Source organism: Labrus bergylta, chromosome 3 (assembly GCF_963930695.1).
Source record: "Labrus bergylta chromosome 3, fLabBer1.1, whole genome shotgun sequence".
NCBI lineage: Eukaryota > Metazoa > Chordata > Actinopteri > Labriformes > Labridae > Labrus > Labrus bergylta.
In genome coordinates this window covers 19,752,710-19,775,336 of record NC_089197.1, presented here as the reverse complement: position 1 = coordinate 19,775,336, position 22,627 = coordinate 19,752,710, and the positions used below count along the sequence as shown (strand labels likewise).

Below are 22,627 nucleotides of genomic sequence, written 5' to 3'. Positions count from 1 at the left end.
TGACATGCTCATATAGCTGTAATCTGTATGTGTTTGTTGCTATATGCTCAGCTGACGTTGTGTCTACTCATGCTGTGTGTTTTTTGATTATCTGTATGCCTTGTGCATGAAAGAGAGAGAGGGAGAGAGAGAGTGAGACAGGAGAACAGTCCAAGGCTACAGATTTAATCTGGCCGCTGTGGTCATGTGATTAATAGTGGCCAGGGGCCAGGGGATAGTGTAATTTATGGTGGTGGTGGGGGGTGGGGTGGGGGTGGGGGGTTCAACACATTTGGATGGTTGCTGCTCCTGAGGGAAATCTCACTCTTAACCAATCCAGTATTCTTCTCCATCCATCTCTGCCCAACTCACCGTTAACATCACAAGGGGGACAGCAGTGTTTTGGGCAAGCTAGCCATTTATATTTGGGACTATAAGGTTTATTTAGCAGATGTGTGAAGTTCAAAGAAACACTTCCAAGACATTTGCCTTTGGCTATCAACAAATAATAAGTGACCCAAACAGAAATTCCTTTACTTGAGGCCAGCAATGTTAGCACAGATCAAGGGGTGCGCACGCTACAACATGAGCACCAACACAGTGAATGTTAGTAATTTTTTGAATAAACTAGCTGATAGAGTCCATTTGCTGGTCACTAAGTACCAGTAAATTTTGTGTTAACAGATATTAAAGAGAATATTAACGGTCTGATGGGGGCTGTGCGTCATACATCGTCTGCATCATCCTTCTGGCTAAAGACCACATTACTGCTGTGGTGACCTCACTATCCTTGCTCTCCTTTTGGCCTCTGGTTTGCCTGTGTGTTTGTGTGTATGTGTGTGTGCATATGTTTATTTAATCCTCTTGAGTAAACCCCAAGTTACTCCCAGAACTGTAAACGAACATCACAGAAGTCAGGAGAAAGGCTAAATCGGCTGTGTCGAGATATTTTTGGGGTGCATTTCTGTTGTTTTCATAGCTGCCAATATCAAGCAGTGCTGATAGCAGCAGTTTTCCACTGACCTTCCCCACCAGCTGCTTACCAGCTTGCCCAATCCAAAAAGAGTCACCTGCCTTTCCACTGGCTGATTTTTCTGCTCTCCTTTTATTGTGGTGTTATTCATCCGGGTAGAGTTTAGATTTACGTTTTCCGGTGCATGGGCCATCTCAAGAGGACGATGGTTTATACACTGTAACGCTCCTTTCCTTCATTCTGTTTATGAGTCTTAGCAAATATGTAAATACAGTGACAGCGGCGTGAGCGCTCACCTCATAGCTCAGTTTCATTGTAAAAACTGTGGGATGCTCTCCAGCTTCACTACCAGCTCGTTTAGAGGTTAATGGTCCTGCCCGAGAGAGTCTACACAGGAGTCTATGAACAGTCTTTATGGTTACATCCCTTGCCTCCTAATTACTCCTCATTCCTGAAGAAAACTCTGTTTTTCCTCTCTGACATAGACTGTGCAGACATAAACATACCAGCACACTAGGGATTCATCCTTACTTAGATCTCACGCACGTGGACTCGTCTGGTGTCCCCCCGTCCTTGAGGACTCACCAAAGGCCCGTGTTTACTGGCCATTTGAATTTGACACCGAATCAATTATTGAATTGATTAGCATCTACAGAGACAGTGAACTGTCAGCCCATAAAGGGGCGGGTAAAAGTAACCTGAAGCTCACAATACTCTGTGGGTTTCACATGTGGTGGTATACGTCATTAATAAATAATACTGATCCATCGCATTAATGAAAGTTGATCGAAGTTCTATGTGCCTTTTCTTTGCAGAATTATTGTGGTTCCCTAATTAGCTTTACTTGGCTCTGTTTAACTTAGCCGCCAATAAGACTCGATGGTAACTTGCCTCCACATACAGCCGCATGTGAAGAGCAGGACTAGATAGATCAATATTACCATAGCATGACTGATACAAAATGATTGAAGGAGGTGCTAACATAAACATTTGAGTTGTTAAAAAAAACTGTACAAAATACTTTGTTTGTTCTTTGTTTAAAAAATACATTAGCATAAATTACATATCTTAGGTCTAGTGGCCGTTCTGTGTGCAATCTTTTGATCTCTGCTTAAATTATTACAATGAAAGGCCAACTTTGATCACTTCATGATGAAACACCTGTTTATGGGAGTTGTAGTCGTCATTGTTGAACAAACTACATTGCAGATCTAATGTGAGTCAGACAGAAAATAGGTTCATGCATGAGTTCAAAATCTATAAATAAACCAGCTGTATGGAAATCCATAGATGTTACTGAGATCTTTATTAGGTGGGGACAGACATGAGGTCACAGTGACCTTTGATCACTAAAATATCATCAGTTTAAGTTGAGTCAGTACAAGAGTACAAGGCTTTTCTATCATGTAAAAATATCAAGAGGAGACAGCTTGCAGAAGCATGCGTGATGAGAAGACCAGTTGGTTTCATTCAGCCACTCCTTATGACACCATCGGAGATGAGTGCGAGCACGATGCAAGTTAGCTTCACACGCCAGCTCTCTAACCTTTTTTAGCTATCAGATGATTTTGCCAAAGCATAACTCTGGTAACTTAGAACTTGCCAACACATGCCATAACAATGGTCACAAAAATAAAAAAATAATACATCACTTTTAATGTATAATGGTTATATAAGGAGTTATAAATAAGCTTAAGTAATGTGCAAATCACTAATTGCACAACCTATTCACTATTTCACTAAAATGTTCAGAATAGCATTCGACATCAGTGTAAGCTGATTTTTTTTGTTATTCTTAAGACACATTGTGTCCTTTAACTGGTTTAAATATTGGTCTTAACCTCAGAGGTAGTATAGTATTGTGGCTTTCCTTCATCTTAGACTGTTGAAAGGCTGTTGTTTTCTTACAACCCAGCCTCCCTGAACTCCAGTTTAATCCCTAAATGTCTTCTAATAAACCAAACCCCGATGTTTTTATTGTGCCTCGAGGACCAATCCTGTGAAGAAAATAACCCCCGTTTGCCCTCTGATTTTACAACACTGAGATTTTGTATCAGCAGAAGTAGTTTACCCCCTCTCAAGCCATTACATCGTTTGCTGCCTCTCCTCTTCCTCCTCCTCCCCCCTCCCTGTCACTCCCCTGCTCTCTCTCGCGCTCTCTCGTTGGACACACGCGCACTCCCTTTCCTACCTCGCAGACGTTTGGGTGCCACCGCCGCTGCATCCTATTTCAGACTCTGACTGTCTCTTTTCTGTTGACTCATTTACTCCTCAGAGACAAACCGGAGCAAAACAAGAAAATAAAGAAAAGCGGAGGTGAGGAGGCAAGAAAGTGGCCGCTGCGGGGCGAACAACAACAATGAGTCGCTCCTGACTAAAATTGAATGGATTAACCAATCTATTCTGAGCTCTAATGAGATTAGAGACATGGGTCGCGACGGCGTGGTACCTTTCGTTGAGCTCCTCGGGGAACATTTTCCCCGTCAGCACTTCTCCAGACGTGGAAATGGCGTTTTTGATACGGAAGATGCCGCGCGTGCCAGGGGACAATAACAGACATTTGGATGCACGCTCACCTGTGCCGCTTTTCTGGCGCGCGGATTCCTAGAAGTAGAAGTAGTAGTGGAAGTAGTAGTAGCATTAGCTGTAGCTATAGTAGTAGTAGTAGAAGAAGAAGTGGCAAAGGAGGACAACATGAAGTACCAGAAATATATCACGGTGATGCAGATGGCAATGGGAGTGACAGCCTCCAACAAAGACTGCCTCCCCACTAAGAGACAGCTGTGGTGAGTAGACAGGAGGTAGCGAGAGGTGCGCGTGTGGATGGATGCGTGTGTTGGTGCGTGGGGAAGGTAACAAATTGTGTGTCTTTTCATGTGGATGAAATAGTTTTAAAATTAGCCTCTTAGGTCATGAAACAACCCCCCCCCCCCCCCCCTCTCCTCTCTCTCCCCTTTGCCCGTGTCTCGTGCGAAGTTGAAGCTGAGCAGCTGTTGGGCGGAAGTCGGCTAGCTCCATCTCTTTCTTTACCTTCAACAACTGTTTTCTCCACACACACACACACACACACACACACGCACAGCAGGCATCTAGCCGGGGACAAGAGGCGCGTGGCTTTATGTGCAGCGTGCGTGCGTGCCCGTCCCTCTGTGTTTATCAATGTTTCACTTGGCGGACTCTTGTTTGTTATGATCGGCTGGCCAGGGTGAGTTTCACCTACGCAGCGGTCGGAGAAGCGGACAATACAGAAGCAGGTGTATTCACAAACAACAACAACAACAACAGTGGCAAACAATGCTGAGCGTCGTCCGCTTTGAAATCACCTGCGCGCGCGCTGTGTTCCTTTTCAGCAGTCCCCTTATTTGAAGCTTCCACGTGTTCTTTTTTTGTTCATTTGCATTTCCCCAGCAAGTCTCCGTGCTCAGATCTATTTTTGTCTTCTGATGTAGTAAAACAAAAATGTCGGCTGATTTCTCCACTCATCACTTATTTAGCAGCTTCATTCCTCCTGCATTTAGCTTACAACGCGATGGAGTGATGTGAATGGTTGCCTTTCAATGGCTGCTTATTTCTGCCTTTCTTTTCACATTTGTTGTCACCTATATTAATGTATACCATACACAGTTATTATTTACCCTTTTTTTTTTTTTTTTTTTACATTTTCCCAACTCATCCAGGTGCATCCACCAAACTTGCACCAATTTTTTTTTTTTTTCAGCTTTTAGAAACATCTTTTACCACCCATTTCTCTATTTTAAAGGTTGAACCACCTTGTTGCCTACTGCTGAAAATAAAACTGTTGATTATTTAAGCTTACTGCTAAATGTAAATCTCTACGATTCACCCATTAGTCAACAGAAAATGTCCCCATTTTTTTTCCTCCAACCATATGCCCAACAATTAGTCTTGTAATTAAGCAGTAATGGTTAGATTAATCCATAATGAAAATAATCGTTAATTGCAGCTCTAATTATGATATTAAATAGAGAAAGACGAGAACCTACTTTAAAATGTGAAGATGTATGAAGAAAATACTGAGCATCATTGAACTTCTCCAATAACATTTGGAAATGTTACCATTTTAATTATGGTAATTAAGGTTTTTGTACATTTTGTAGTTTGTGTGTTAGTTGATATCAGGGGACCAGAGGTTGATATTGATGTGTTGCTTCATCTGGCTATGACAACATGAGAGAAACAACAGATGTTTTGTGGTATGATTATGTTTTAGGTTATATTAAGGTTAACTGTAAGTCTGCCTCTTCTGTTCATTGAAATGATGAGGCTAATAATAGAGAAAAGGGAAATCCAAATATCTTACACAACAGAGTAGTGTTCATACTAATTAAAGGCTCTTAATCCCTATAATGAGCACATCCAGTTTTTCTTCTCCTGTTATCCATATAGATCAAATTAAGCACAACATATATCCTTCCAGATAGACATTTCTTCACAGTGAGAAGGAAATAACTGTTTTTTGGTGAATGCCTGAGGTGGTTACTGGGATGTACATCCTATATTAAGAAACAAAAGGCTTTGTTATTTCTCACCTGCAACACACTAGACTGAATCTCCAGTCACCACATGGGGCCAAAAGGATTGGCTTTCTTCTCTTAGCTCATGACTGCTGTCAAACGTGCTGCAAAGGAGATAGTGGTGACTTGGTTTTGACACTTCTCCCTTAAGAGAGGCGCGGCGGTTTGTCTGGGGCCATCACTTCATGGTGGGGGAAGGGGCATGGCCATTAAAACTGGATTACTGTATCGCCTCCGACAGCCACTTTAACGAAGAGAAGCTGAGCAAGCGTGTGACTGCGGTGTATGTTTCATGAAGTCTCCCCATGCATGGACTAGCATGCCCTGTTTGTCTTTATTCACTGTGAAGTGGGAACCTATAAGATCAGTGGGTTTGCGTGCACTCAAGCAACACAATTTCAATGAAAACCCAGATTTGTATACTATAATGTCTGTAATTCACAAGACAATAAACAGGAGAAATTGACTGAAAATCAAAATGTACATTAATTATTTTATAGTCTTCCTCTATATCTGGATTTGTGTAACCTTTGAGTTATGTAATAGCAGTAGAAAAAGTCCATAAAATCTGCAGGGACCTTGATGATTTTAGCTCCATCCATTCATCCAACCACTTCTCATCCATTATTTATATTACTAGCTGTACTTCAGTGTTATAGTTGTGACATAAAAACTGTTTTCTCTGTCAACTCGGGAGAAGAGTTTTCCCACAGTATCTAAATATACGATTCTTTCCCTAATGCATCACTTTACATCCATTTCAAAATCTAAACCAGACTGAGCAGTAAATACATGCGTACATGATAACATAACAATGTTATGCTAAATGTTAAACAAGTGATCTAGTGTATACATGTGTCTCGGTTCCAACGACGTCATGCGGTGTAATTTAGAGTTGAGGTGTAGGAGTTCATGCAAAAACAAATGCTCATGATGAAACCTGAAACATGGCACAAGCTTTGGCTGTGATAAACGTTACATAAAAAAAATCAAGGTAAGAGCAAGCTGATCTAGGTACACTCTGGGTATTCTTAAGATGCGAAGGTAGGGTGTAGATTTTCCTTATAAACAAGGAGGCAGAACAGAGACAGCAGCAGATGAAGAGATAGATGAGGGGGTGGTTGTGCACCAGATGGTTTAATGATCTTCCTAAACACATGACCCCTTTGATTAAAAAACAACTCCAAACCATCCATCATATTTGAGGAGCCGTGCATTCACTGCCTGAAAAAATGCATTAGAATGAAACATTTAATATGTTTTTGCCTGTATGAATATGTGCAGATACAATGATTACTTTTACTGTGCATTTATATCTAGACAGTTAAATTAAAGTTCCTGTGAGAAACTTTCAATATATGTCGAGATTTACACCACTGTGGACAAAACAGTACCTCTCATACCTTTGCTAATTTTGTTCTGTTTCAATAATACAAGTTTTTGTGTAGTATGCTGTAAAATTTAATCCGATGTTTACCCCTTGGCAGCCTTAACAATAAGAAGTTATCAATCTTGTCGCTGATGGTCTTGTTAACTTTTGGAGATCTGAAAAAGGCATTAGTATGCAAGTTTTAATTCTTAACCATTCCTCACAGGAGCTTTGAAAAAACCTTCAAATTTGCCAGAGTTAACCGAAAGGCTTATGTTCAGCAGTTGACCTCCGACATGTACTGTAGTTTAGGAAATGCTGGGAAATAATACTACAAAACAATAAAAAGAGCAATTAGGCACACTAGATCAACATGACAACAATCAACATATAGCTTCACAGCATTAAACAATGCATGAGTATAATGAGGAATATGAAAGCAACAAACATCAAAATATCCATCCATCCATCCATTTTCTTCCGCTTATCCGAGATCGGGTCGCGGTGGTAGCAGGCGCAGTAAGTCAACCCAGACTTCCCTCTCCCCAGCAACGTTTCCCAGGCTAGACAGGATATGTAATCCCTCCAGCGCTTTCTGGGTCTACCCCGGGGTCTCCTCCCAGTTGGTCGTGCCTGGAAAACCTCTAAAGGGAGGCGTCCAGGAGGCATCCTTAACAGATGCCCAAACCACCTCAACTGATTCCTTTCGATGCGAAGGAGCAGCGGCTCTACTCCGAGCTCCCCCCGAATGTCCGAGCTCCTCACCCTACCTCTAAGGCTGAGCCCAGCCACCCTCCGGAGGAAGCTCATTTCGGCCGCTTGTATCCGCGATCTCATTCTTTCGGTCACTACCCATAGCTCATGACCATAGGTGAGGGTTGGAACGTAGATCGGCCGGTAAATCGAGAGCTTTGCCTTCAGGCTCAGCTCCCTCTTCGCCACAACTGTCCTGCACAACGCCTGCATTACTGCTGATGCCGCGCCAATCCGTCTGTCAATCTCACGCTCCATCACCTTCACTCGTGAACAAGACCCCGAGATACTTGAACTCCTCCACTTGGGGCAAGGACTCAATCCCCACCCGGAGAGAGCAATCCACCTTTTTCTGGCAGAGAACCATGGCCTCGGACTTGTAGATGCAAACTCTCATCCCAGCCGCTTCGCACTCGGATGCAAACCGGCCCAATGCCTGCTGGGAGGTCCCAGCTTGAGGAAGCCAACAAAACCACGTCATCTGCAAAAAGCAGAGACGAGATTTTGTGGTCCCCAAACTGGAAACCCTCCTCCCCCCGGCTGCTCCTTCAGATCCTGTCCATGAAGATCACAAACAGGACCGGTGACAAGGGGCAAACCTGGCGGAGGCCAACACACACTGGGAACATCAAAATACGTCACTGTTTTTAGAAACCTCTCTTAAATGTGGAATGGTATTTTGCTCTTGAGTGTCGTGGTAAATTGTTACAATTGTAGGTGTCCAACGAGAGAGAGCAGGGGAGTGACAGGGCGGGGGATGGAGGAAGAGGAGAGGCAGCAAACGATGTAATGGCTTGAGAGGGGCGAAACTACTACTGCCGATAAAAATCTCAATGTTGTAAAATTAGAGGACATACGCATCGTTTTCGGTGTGTTGGGGATTATTTTCTTCACAGGAATTGTCCACAAGGCAAAAAAAGACATCAGGGTTTGGTTTAAACAGATTTGCAAAAACTATCTTGTCCTTGTTAATTATAACCCCGGTTGTATTGATTGGTTTTAATGTGATGGTTGAATGGAGGTGTGTTTTTGCCTTTATTGGATAGGACTGGTTAGGACAGACAGGAAATGTCAGGAGGAGAGAATGGAGGATGACATGAAGCAAAGGGTAGAATCGAACCAACGATCGCTACAATGAGGACTATAGCCTCTGTGCAAGGGGGGAAACAAAATAACGGCTAGGCTATCCGGTGCCCCAAACATTATTTGAACCAAAAACTTACACTGTGTCAGGCCAGTACCTGCAGAGGAGCTTCATTAACTGTTAATAAGTGCATAATAAAGTATTTATGAATCTTTATAAGGCATTAACATGAACCTAATAAAGTCTTGTCAATGTTAACAAACATCTTGATTAGTGGTGACAAGTTTCTTTGTGTAAATTAATATCTCATAAGCCAATTATGAATCAATTTATAGTTTAATTAACACTCATGAAGTCTTATTGATGTTAATAAACAGCTTATTAATGTTTATGATGGTATAATAAAGTGTTAATAAGTTTCTAATAAAGCACAAGTGTCTTATAATACATAATAAACGTGTTAATTATGCCTATATTAACAGTTATATAGTCTTATTTGTGTTAATAAGGTCTTATAAGTGACTTATTACCTGTTATTAATGCTTATTACAAGCACCTTAATATAAAGTGTTACCACAACTTCGGAGTTCCAACAAACTGAAAATACTAACAAGCCGCTTTTAAAGACGAAGGAGTTAAAAGTGATACTGCAATATGAAACTTGTAAAGTTAGGGTTAGTGTGGTGTAGATTCATTTTCAGCCGTACGTTTATCACTGGTGAAGACTATGGCGATCATTGGCCATTGTGCTTTAATCTTTGTCATCCATTTGTCAGATGTCACCCATTTCTGTTGTGGTTCAGGTAAACTGCCTGATTAACTCACAATATTCTGGAAGAGTTAAGCTTGATCCTTTAAGAGTCTTAATGTCAGATTACATGATTGAGGTGTTAAATAATCTGCGTATTGTGTTATTCTGGGTATTGTCAAATTAATGGAGTTTAGATGAAGCTACTGAATAAGTAAATGATCACATCAAACAAATTTAAAACCCTGAGGAACAAATGGATCATATCATGAAAACAAAACAAACTCATGGATATTATACAAAACACACAGCAGTTTGTAATAAACACTGCTCTGTAATTAGTTTGAGATGATCCATAAATAATAATTAGCCTGATGACGTGTGTTCAAAACCGCTTGCAGCTCTTCCTAGCATGTGGGTGTATGGTCCTGTATTGTGTGCCAGATGTCTGCTCTGCTCCCCTCCACCGTGACAGCTCCGCCTGGTGTTCTCAGTCCACCTGCTTAATGATGCATAAAGTCAGCGTCCCTCCTTCCCCCCAACACACACACACACACACACACACACACATGCAGCAGCCCCCTCTGCCCTCTGATTTGCCTGTACACACGTCCTCTCTTCCAGCTCACACACAAACACACACACACACATTCAACAACTCCTTGGTACCCCCCTCCCCTCTTCCAGCTCCACTCATGGAGCCCATGATGCGTAATCTCACACAAACTGACAATGCCGCGCATTAGTTACCTCAGCAGGGGCCCAAGTCCAGGGTGGGCCTGTCATGATAATAAGTAGTTTTCCTCAAAAACATGCAGAAATATGTCCTTTTTTTTCTTTTCCACTCTCTGTATTTCTCCGTCTCACTTTCCCTGAAGACAAAAAAGCCTTGTTGTATTACAGTCATGGAGTCAGATCCTACAAACACAAGTCATGACTTCATGGCAGACTCGGAGCACTTCTCTGACTCTCCACAGTGCGTTTAGAGTATATACAAAGGTACACACGTTTGTTTTTAAGTGTGTGTGTGTTTGTTTTTTATTCAGTGTTTCTGTCCATCAGGAACTCGCATGTTCTTACTTTGGCAGAACGCTTGTAATCTCCTCTCAGATGGTTTATGCCACTAAAGGGAACAGATTACACAGGGTTTATTGACTCGTGGCTCACCCCCTTACCCAACCCGCTCCCTGAGCATCCTGTGGGTGTGTGTTTATGTGGTTGTTTGTGCGTGGATCTGTGTGTTCGAGTGATTTGTGGGTGTCTGTGCCAGTGTGAGTGTGTCTGTGTGTTTGTCTGGGTTAGGGCTTTTAAGGATACGGTCTTGGGTCCAATTTAAGTAATTAAAAAAAATACTTTTTTCTTTATTTTTGCTTTGTTAAAAGCACAAACAATAATATATAAAAAAGAACACCCCCCACACACACACACACACACACACACACACACACACACACACACACACACACACCTCCACCATCACCTAAGAATCCATCAAAGAATACAGCATTTCACTGATATGCCTTTTATACATTTCCCCCTGAAAACAGTCATAAATCAACTTCATTACGCTGCAGTTTCTGTTCAACTCTACATTAAGTGTTTCTGACACATTAGCACACTTCTTCTTCAAAAAATATGAGTATACATGTTGTTCAATGACCGTTTTCTATGACGAAGACAGGATGATAACGAGTAAAAAATGTATCTATCAAAACAAAACTCTGATGACGAGTATGATTTGTTAACATTAACAATACAAACCAGGGCATACGTTTAAGTGGGGTGCTGAATCGAATCGAAGTACTTAAGAATCAAAATATTTAATAATTACATACAAATCGGCATCTAAGAATTGTGATAAAATAGAAAAGGGACAGAATCATATCGTCCAAGCCCGTATCATCATCATCATCATCAACCTTTATTTAAGTTCTCAGAGAGGTCATTGAGGGTGACCCTCATTGACAATGGTGCAGAGAATACATACAAATGACAAACAAGCTACCTAAGGATAAAAAAATTAATAAAATAGCAGTCAGAGCAATAAAAAAAATATATAATACAATTAAAAAAGGCTTGAAATGACTAAAATGATTTGTCAACAACAAAAATCAAATAAAACAGTTACAGGAAGGTATTGGGCGGTTAAAAAGAAATTTCCCAAAGTGACCAAGGGGGTTAAAAGTGCTCAATTTCAGGTCATGTTGTAAAATATTCCAATATTTTGCTGCACTAACACTAAAAGCAGTTTTTCCAAGGTCACTAGCTACTAACCATGTCATACCAGTCTCTCACTCTGAGCGACTGGCACTGTGAAAGTATTCCACCGCAGTCCTTCATGCCAATGATATCAGTATTGGCATCAGTATGATGTTTAAGTACTTGTCAGTCTTGATGGTGCACTAATATGTTCCTTGTGAGTGTTTAACTATTACATTGAGTTCACAGCTGCATACATTTGACTGTTGAATTGTATTGCTTTACCTGTGTTTACAGTTTTTAACGTGTGTATGAGTTAGAAATCCAGCTAATACAATCTGTCGCCTTGATAACTATTTCTGTTACCTGTATTAGGTTAATTGAATTAGCCTAAAGAGAGAAAATGTGTCGATCAAAAGTTATAACTAGAGTGTAATGACATTTTATCAACTAAAAACTGGACTAAAACTATAAAATGATCTTAATTGGACTAATCCTAATGTGCATTTTAGTCTAAAAACTAAGACTGACTAGTTTAAAATAGCTGCCAAAATGAGCACTATTTGTGAGCATTTTGAAGACTTCTCTGTGTGTTGTGCATGTGCCAAGAAATAGACAGTAATAACACAGTGCCTCATAGAGCAAGGGATCGCCCCAAGTACCTGTTGATTACTGATACGAATGTGTTGCAGAACCAAGTATTTATAGCTGGCAGCAAGTACTTTATACGATAGTTGTATTGTTAACCTTTTCTTCAAGCAAATATTTCATGACCGAAATTAAAATGAAGCAGACTTTAGAGTGTATTTAGAATTCTTACTGAAGCTTAAGTGATATTTTGGCACCAGCTATCTCCTCTGTAAGTAAGTCTCCAGTTGTAACAGGTCCAGGTCTAATTTGAAGCCTAACGAAGGGTCCGTTTAATGGCTGCATTAAGAGCCTGTTGGCGGCAGTGATGAAGGTCTATTGGAGACTCAATGTCTCCAGTCAGAGTCAAACGTGGAACAGCAATGACTTTAAGAATCTGTGAGTCACACGTTCTCGGCCTCTGGTGACTCCTGACTGTCACAATGTCTCACAGGAGGCTGACAAGATGGAATCCATCACTGCTGTTTCACAAATGGAGAAGGACACAGCAGAGGGGATATGCTGTTGTCTCACAGAGATCCCGTTTTATTCTGTTGGGTTTTTTCCCCCTCTGCCCTGATAGACTTATTTGTTCGTTAACGTGAATGTTTTTTAATTCAAGCTTTTCTTTTTTGTTAAGATGTTGTAACATGATCATTCTTCAGTGCAAGAAAGCAATTTAAAAAGTACGCAGAATACGTTCATCCATTTTCTAAAAGCAGTCCCTTTACTTTTGAATCTTCTTTTCTTATGATCGAATTACTTACCAATACAATATTTTATCATTGCATAATATTTCAAACGGGATACAATATCCAAAAGTTAAAGCCCTTTAACTGCATATTACAAATTATTCCTACCATGATTTAATATTCCATCTGACTTCAGACTGATTTCTAATCTTGCATGTAAGATTTCAGAAGCTAGTTATCAAATAATTGCTGTGTTTTTGAAGAATCCCAACAAAATTGGGATATTGTGGTTAACAGTAGAACTTCCTTCTTTTTTGGTTACGCTTGAACCCGTCTTGTTTTCACCTCTTATCTCTGCTTCATAATTACACAAACTACATGTGTGCTGTAGTTAAGTTTGCATTTGTTTTAAAGGCTGTTTTCAGATTTAGGAGCAGCCTTGCCTGTTGACAGCAGCCGTTGACCTTCCTCTCCACAGGGGTCAGACAGCACTCGGACACGAACGTTGTCCCGCCTTGTTTGATACATGTCTATATGACTAATCTGCTCTGTCCATCTGTCAGGCCTGTCTGGCTTAATCAGAGTCTTGATCTGGTCCCAGATTTTGGGTTGCATGCTTGTCCGCCCAGGTGGCTTCAAAGAGCTTACACTCTCCAACTTATAAATAATAAAGCTTTGATGTATGCACTTGTTTTTCTTTTCTTTCTCCTCAGATGTTTTCAAGGATGTTGTTAGCCAGCCAGCATATTAGTCATTAGGTTTCTTCTGCTCTTAGGGGGTGTCATTGAGGTTATTTGGATCAAGTAGGATGTGTCATGCACCTCTTGTCACCACTTGTCCCCTGAAGAAGCAGGAGGGGTGCCCCGCCAGCAGAATGATGCTTGTTCATCAGCTGCCATCACTTCCAGTTGAACAGTCAGGCATTACGAAGCAGTCAGGACGACCTCTGAGCTATACTCCGACAATGTCCCTCTGTCCTTTGTCCCTTTGCATTATGGTCTTCCTCCTTTTTGTCTTTTGGCCTCTTCAAACCCCGCACTTCTCCATGCTCTGTTCACCTGTCTCCTTTAGTTTCTGCTGCTTGTGTCTATTTGCTCAAACTTTTATATTTCAAATCTGTGTAATACTATGAGTTTTTATGGGAAGTGAAACAAATGACTAACACGGGCTGGGTAAAAGTTACTTTGAAAAGGTCTGAGGATAAAAATGGAAAGAGGAAGAGTCAGCTGGGCTATTTTGGATGCACCACTGCTGCCCGATGAAGTGGAAGATATGAACAAAGGCGAATCTGAGATCAAAAGGAATCCCATCAGAGCTCTCTCAACATTTTGGTCAGAGCACAGTCCACTGTTTTCAGACATTATATGAAACCATTTGAAGCAAAAAACAAAATAGAGTAAGCCTGTTCCCTGGTTTAAGCCACCTTTGTGGAGGTAGATGACAAGGAATCCGTGTTTGGATCATGTCTCTGGTGTGTATTTGTGTGTGTGCGTATGGTTTCTAAAGGATGGTCAGAATGGGGATGAAACCCTTGCTATTGTCCCTGTAGTCAGCACTAAGCAGAGCCAATGGTCCTTCGGAGAGCTCGCTATCTGAAAATCTGCCACAGCATTAGGGCCGTTAAACGGGTGTTCAGCTTTCATTAAGTATTTGACAAGTTTAAATTAAATATGTGTTCCAGTGTTAAATAGAGCTGTCAATACAAACAGTGAAAATACTTAAATCCTAAACATGGAGGAATGAGTTTTAATTGTAATGTTTTTTATCCTGCCATGCTATTTCTGCTGAAACACTTTGTGTACAATGACACAGATTTAAAGTGTCATTAGAAATATTACATAGAGCGCCTTAACATAGCTCCACTGTCACTCCACCTATGTACTTTTTACCTTGAACATAACAACAGCCAAATATTGGAGTCTCAATGTGTGACATGTAAACGGACAGCTGGAGCTTCTCATACACCCACACCCACACACACACACACACACACACACACACACACACACACACACACACACACACACACTCAGACATGCATATACACACAAACACACAGTGCTGCTCTGCCTGGACAGCTCTGCTGTTATAAATTTACGGCATTTCACCCGTTACACCTCTAGTTACTACCTCCCATATCTGTTCAGCAACACAACGGCTTTGCTCATCCATTACCGATCTGTTGGTTTTTAATTGAAGGCGAGTCATACCAGAGGCGTAGAGTGCAGATATAAGACTTACAGCCCTACTTCTTTCATTAGAGTGTACATTTAGCTGCTCCTCTGTGCTGATTTCTTTATTATCACCTTTTAAATGTCAGCTTTGACGTTTTTTTTAAGCAAAGCTGTTTCCAAGGTAAAAAATGACTTTGATAATCATGTTATCATAGTGAATCTTCAGGCTTTATTGCTACGACAAGTACATTTTTCCACTCATTATAATATTTAACACTTTAACAATTTCACTGTTACTGGAGAACATAATTCTGCTAATACAGTAATCAATAAATCAAATAATGAATTTTGTCCAATTAGGCTATAATTGCTGGAATTCAGGGATAATGTAATCCGTTAAACTTTGCCAGTAACCTCCTAAATCCAGGGCAGGAGGGAGATTCTCTATTTTGGGCAGAAGTCTCATGTAATATTCATTAACTTTACCTCTTACTGGAGTCACTTCCTAAAATGTCTTGTTATTCTGTTATTTTGGGCTCTGAGATGCCGACATGGTCTATTTTTAGCACTAAAAGGGTCACTTTGGATTCGCATTTTGAGCGCAACCCTGTTTATGAGTTCTCGTATTTTCCCTAGAGACGTTGAGAAGTGAAACTCACTTCTGTCTGCGCACACAGCCAGACTGTTTGTAATCCACTGGCTTGCATAGCTTGGTATGTCTTTCTACAGTTCTGCAGCATCACTGATGATAAATCATTCATTACCCATCAGCAAATGAGCAGATATACTTAAGCTCTTTCTGTTTTTCTGATGTTTATACTGCTTGAGGATTGGACTTTAGCTCAACTAAAAACTCAGTGTTTCTGGCTTTCTAATTTCATGGCCACAATGAAAGCGCAAATACCAGTATTTGTTTTGTGTCATGTGTATTAGCAGTTTAAACAAAGAGGAGGACCCAGTTGCAGAAAACAAAATTAACTTATTCTACAAAACGGCAAACAAACAAAAGCTTAATTTCCATCCCAAGGAGGTAAAATTCTTCAGATTGGTGTCAAGCAGGGCAAAGGGAGAGCAGGAACCTTTAAGCGGACGGACTGAAGGTAGGGCATGAGCCAGTTCAGGAGGCTGACCAAACAGGGGAAGCAGTTTCAGGAGGGCGGCTTGGAGGCAAACCACACAGGGGAGGCAGTTCAGGAGGGCGACTAGGAGGTTTCGGCCTAGCCATCAACAGGGAAACCGGCAGGTGTAAACCAGACCACCAACGGGGACACTGGAGTGGGCAGGGTCTCATAAGGGGACACATGAGTGGGCAGGGTCTCTGACAGGGACACAGGAGTGGGCAGGTTCTGCTTCAACAGGAACATAGGGGTTGGGCTGGAGCTTGGGCTGGTTTACTAGGTGCCAGGACTGATGCTTGGGCTTGTACACACGCTTCTACGAGACTCTAAGGAGTTGAGCGGCTCCAAGGCGAGGTCCAGCAAAAAGACAACAACAGAGCTGGATGATATTGATTCTTGACTTTGTTGTAAACAAGGATGACCACGTCTCCTTCTGTGGCCACCACGGTAACACTAAAGACTAAACTTGGAAAATAATACAATAAAAATACACACAAAGGAAACAAGCAACACCAGGGAAGAATGAGACAAAATAAAAACAGGAAAGTAAATCTAAACACTGAAATAAACACAGTACAAAACTAAACAACAAGAGAGAGATACAGGAAATTAAAATGTGCCTTGTCTACTATTAAAAATAGGACTACATTAATTTTTTTAAATCAGTTTAATAAAAATTACTTCTAATAATAACAGCAATATAATGTTACTATTATACTTAAAATAACATTGTGTTTTCTCTAATTCTCAGGAAGGTTCGATGCAAAAAGAAGTATGGTTTAAAGAAGCAGTGTACAAAATGATCTATCCTAATACTCATCCATTTATAGTTCTTCTGTTTCTCCTCATTGGTGTAGGATTAACATCGTAAAGTCGACTCCTTGAAGTTCGTGACACAGTTCATGTCCAAATACCTTCTTCAAAAAGTGTTTTAAATCCTTAGAGCTTCGTAAGCTGCTGCTGGATGTGTGAATGGAATCTCCTTGTAAAAACAACACAGGGATTATACTGAGAGTGACCTGGCCTCGACACAATCCGTTTTTGTGTCCTGGTTGTTTGTGATTACACGCACGTGAAGATATTCTGCACTGGTTAGTTTAGAAAACAGAGAATGAAAGGCACGATGGATGTATGAGAGAGATATTTCTGAGTCCTTTTGATGGTAACTGATATTCTGTATTTGTACTGTAGATACATTATACATTTAAAAAAAAAATCCATAGCAGCAGGCCGTCCCCACCAACGATCCAGAGGAACCCTACGAGACGAGAGCTGTGACATATATTTTCAGAACTTGTGTTCAAAAATGTGTTGCCTGTTAATGGCTGTAGATTTATCAGTCTTTAATTCATTTGTCACTGTTAGAAAACCAATATGAGATTTCAAGTTGATTTCAGATGAATCATAATGTTTCTGTGGCACTCTGCAATTCACAGAATGAATCTTGTTTAGTTCCCTATGAAACAACATTTTAAGTGTAAAGGCCTTTTAACATACAGAGTTGATAGAAGAAGAAACAGATACTTTATTATATATTCTGAGGGGAAATTCTCTATCTTAATTTTCACTTTACACATATAGGCCAGGAATGCTCACTCATTCACACAAAACAGGATCCGATGGTCATGCACTAATCAAGAGATGTCAGAGTGAAGGGGCTGTACATGGAATGTGCATCCACTCATTGTGCATGTAGGGGGGTCGGTGCCTTGCTCAAAAGCACATTGGCAGTGCTCAGGAAGAGAACTGGCACCTCTCCAGCAACCAGTCCAATTTCCCATACTTTGGTCCGTCAAATACCGGGACTAAGTTACACTATGAACTCTTTGGAATGTGATCCAGCCTCCTCCATGCTCAGACAGACTGACAGGCTGTCACACAGTATTTTTTTCCCATTACACTGTCAGGTCTCGTCAACTCTGACCGAGTATAATTCTTCCTTTGACGGATGACTTGTCGTTATGATCGTTCTCAAGTATACAACAAAGTCTGCCTCCTCTGCCAAAATCTTAAAGCCCTGAGATATGAAGGATTGTAAAGCATGGGCTCCCTATTGGGCTGCTGCTCCTAATTATTGTCATTACTGATTAAGCCACAGATTATTTCTTGATCAACAATTCATATTTTTTCTGCACATAAAATAAGATGGGACATCTTTTTTGTACAACTTACACTCAAAACCAAAGATATTTGATTCACAATTTAAAGACGAAGGAGAGGTACAGTATGCATTTGAAAGTTGACATTTTCATTATTCAAGTAATCTAGTTTTAGACTCAAAGTTTCATCTCCCTCTGGCTGCGTTTTGTCTGTTGTTGTAGTGCTCACATACAGAACCTTGCCAATAAACTGATTTTAATTTACGATATTACAATGTTACAATGTTACATTTTGCATCTACTCAGCATACAGTATTCTTCTACTTGCCCTAATTATCTTTAAACTTTTCATGTTAAAAATAAAACTTCAGAATATCTTTGGTCTATTTTGTTTTTGAAACTTTTGGAGGCATCGTGTTGAATGCTGTTGGAATAACTATGACTGGCAATTTTCTCAGGCAATTCACCTCAAGTAAACTTTTACTTCAGTTAAATTCCCTTGCAGCCATGGATGTGAGAAGCAAAACAGCTTCATTGTGGCTTAATAATAGAAGACAAGTGGATGCTCCATACCTAGCCTTCATCTGCCGGCTACCCACTGACATTCAGCCCAATTATTCATACTTGCTTGAACCTCACTACAGCCAACAGGAGAGGATGTCCTTTAAAAAGTAAAGACATCAAGAAGAAAGTTATGTCACTTTGATCCTCCAGGCATCTTTATGTTTTCCCTCAGATACACAGCAGAGCCTGCTGGCAGTGTCTGCCATGGGGATTGCTCTTTGGAGAAAACATGGTCTTTGTGATTTGTGTGGTATTTAATGGTTCTTGTGGTTACATCAACTTGTTGAGCCCCCAAGCTATTTAACATCAGAAACATTCAAGAGTTTAAAACTTAGTGCAGGAGTCTTACATGTGCACAGAACTCAAAGTTGTGGTTTGTCTAACAATTAAAGCTGTAGTTACTGTGAAACAGAATTTTTCAAACTAACCTGTTTCTAACCTGTTTCCAGTTAACCTCCTTAAATATGAGACGTTCCATCAGGTGTTTTTTAAAATAAATTTCACAACTTCTTCAGTATTTTTTACCTCTGTCCCATTTAAAAAAAAAACCATGTTGTCATACATCAAATTCAAAATTGGCAATTGTGTTTGCAAAAACAATTACATTTCAGTTTCAGTTTCAACATTTCGTATGTTGTGTTTGTGCTATCTTTCATCAAATATGGTCTCTCAGTGTTTTGCAAATCTGCACATTCTGTTTTTATTTACATTATACACACTACCCAACCTTGAAGAAGAGTTTTACATTTACAGGACCTTCATTTTTTAGGACTTACTGCAATTAAAATCAAATAACACATCACAGGCCTAAAAAACAACTAATACATTTGTTGAGACAAATGTGTTGGAAAAAATGTTTCTGTCACACTTTCGGCACAAAGAGAGCAACATTAGCGCTCATTCAAAGCCAATTAAAAACAGCTTTTCTCCATTTTAATTTTGGTTTCATTATTATAAATAATGGGAATAATCAGGCTGTTCAGTAACAAAATGCTACACTGTGTTCACTGACTGGCGCATGGCAGATGGAGCACACTGATTTTTCTTTTTTAAACTTTGTTTGGAAATAACTATTGTTAACTATGCAATTGCTACTCGAGGTGCAGTACTGTATGTGAGCTGTAGTGTAGTATAAGAGTAAGACTAAATAAAACAGATAAATTATTCATAGAAACATACTGATAAGTGCTGGTTTCAAAGCTGATTCACTGCTCTCTGACAAGGATTAAGAGAAAGCTAGCTAACAAAAAGATTCTGAACAATAAAACAAGATAAGTTGAGGATGTTCAATGTTGCCCTCATAGAGTCATGTATTTTCCTGCTTGCCGTCATTAATTGTTTGTGACTGCATCATTATATCTTTGTTTTCTTTCTTTGCTGCTGCAGGGTGACCCCACAAGATGGAGAAACGTCCCCCCCAGGTGCTGCCGGCTGTTCAGATGAGCCTTTAGGTGCTACAGGTGGCGCTGGTGCTATGGCAATGCCTGCCACCTCCACCCTCTCATTGCCCGTTAGCCAGGGTAAACCTTCTCTGCGTCGCATCAAAGGCCGCATTCACCGCAGCAAGAGCCTGGACAGCATCGACCTGCTCGACTCCAATGTAAGGCTCATTCATAATTCAGCAACACAGCAGCAATTATTGTATTATTTCTGATCATTTTTTAACGATCAATTGACCCTACTCCAAGAGGTCATTTTTAAATATCTTGTTTTATTCAGCCAGCACACCTATATCCAAATATATACTGCAAATGTTTGGTATTTGTGCCCAAATAAGTTAAAAAATTACAACAGTGAGGACACAGACATGATTTTTTTTAAACAGAACTATTTTTATTTTGTATTCCTGCACCAAAATATTTCATCGTCCTTTTTAAATACAAGCTGTTGTTACATTTATGATATTACAATTTCTGTCATTTCAAGGGAGAATATCACAGAAGCCCAAACACATTATTTTTCTCCTAATGGTTTCATTTGGATCTAATGTTAACACAAGCTCTAATGCCCTCACACACACACACACACACACACACACACACACACACACACACACACACACACACACACACACACACACACACACACACACACACAGGGTGACCTTTGGTTATGCAATATTTCCTTGATTTTTTTAGATGAGCACAGTTTAACACATTCCATATGTCTCGCTGTGTGCCTGGTTTATTCTCATGAAAAGTATTAATCTGATAAATGATTGGGTAAGCTGCTTGGACCTAAAAAGCCTCACTAACTCTGGGATTGTCCATTCAGCTGAGAACTGCGTTTGGCCCGCCCTCTCCTCCCCTTCAACTCATGCGTACTTGTGAGTGTGTGTTTGTGAGTGTACCTGTGGGTGTGTGTTTATGAGTGATGTGGCTTTTGGGAAGGCACCCAAAGGTTTTATGATGTAAAAGCATGCCAACCTGCTACTAATGCATGCTTGGTAAGGCTGGTTTTTTTGTGTGTGTGTGTGTGTGTGGCATGAGACCACAGCGGACACAAAGATACAGATAAATCTCTCTACTGTGGAGGACTATTTAACCTGTCTCTCTCTCTTCTGTACTACTTTCTTTATGTTTTAACCTTGTCTAGATGTCTCCTTTGATAAATGTTCACAGTGTGTTTCCTCATCTGCCCCCATCCTGCCTCTCCATGTTGACAGTCTTCTCCATGCATGAGTGTATGCGTTTAAGTGTGTGTGATCATTAGGTGTTCAGTATTTCAGCTGGTTCTTAATGTGGCTGCTGCCTGGTGTGTTTTTATTAGGAGTCATCCCTCTTTCTTTCCACAGCAGCCAGCTGGTTGTCATTACAGGAGTGGGATTGCTTATGATTACGTTTAAAAGAGACTGTTTTTTTTTTGCAGTTCACACAAAAAAATCCATTATTGATGTGATGGGGTGTTGGAGGTGGACGCAGGAAGTCACAGGATGGGGGGGTGACAGTCAGGAAACACGCTTAGAGATGACACAGCACAACACGGCCGACCTGAATGATGCAACACACACACACACACGCACGCACGCACGCACGCACGCACGCACGCACGCACGCACGCACGCACGCACGCACGCACGCACACACACTCACACACACATTCACAAACACACACACACGTAGCACAAGCACATTCACTCCTGTGTGACCAGGCGGTCAGTTTCATTGACATCTGACATGAAGTTTCCTGTCAGGTTCTAATTGTGAGACAGAGGTGAATATATCTCATAGATTTTTGGAAACAACCTTGAGTGCTCCGCTTCATTAAATTTGGCAGCGATGCGTCTGGCCTAAATCTGAGTTATTTTCTGCCTTTACTGATGTGAGTGAAGTCAGAGCAGAGGTGGGGAGTTCCGGAGCTGTAGTGGCAGACGGTGAATGAAAGTTTGATGGGATTTTTTTTTGTTGTTTCCACTCCAATCACTTGTAGCAGTTATAGAGCACTTTGGTGCAGATGGGAGAGATGGTTTTTAGACTTACCAGTCAAATTACGGGGATTAAAACTGGGCTAAATGTTTCTGGGGATAGCTGCCGGTTTTTGATAGATACTATGATTGGCATGTGGATATTATAAATCAGATTTTAGTTCTGTAGTTGTGGTCTATGAAATGTAATATAAAAAAACCTTTGAACAATACCTACTCAATCTGCTTTTTTTTAAAGAAAAGAAAGATTGAAAACAGTAAACATGTAAAACTATTTAAATGGATTTGG

General features: G+C 40.6%; 1 protein-coding gene across 14 annotated transcripts in view; it reads left to right on the top strand.

Moving 5' to 3' along the window:
* Positions 1-3,126: 3,126 nt before the first annotated feature.
* The window catches only part of tjp1a (tight junction protein 1a), a 99,127-nt gene continuing 79,626 nt past the window's right edge, over positions 3,127-22,627 (top strand). For 12 of the 14 annotated variants that reach the window (XM_065952890.1, XM_065952887.1, XM_065952889.1 and 9 more), the window contains exons 1-2: positions 3,127-3,738; positions 20,301-20,514. In XM_065952890.1, the coding sequence (XP_065808962.1) occupies positions 3,647-3,738; positions 20,301-20,514 (306 nt within the window). In that variant the 5' untranslated portion in view covers positions 3,127-3,646. The remainder of the gene's footprint in view (positions 3,739-20,300; positions 20,515-22,627) is intronic. The other 2 variants (XM_065952888.1, XM_065952879.1) reach the window with 1 other exon arrangement.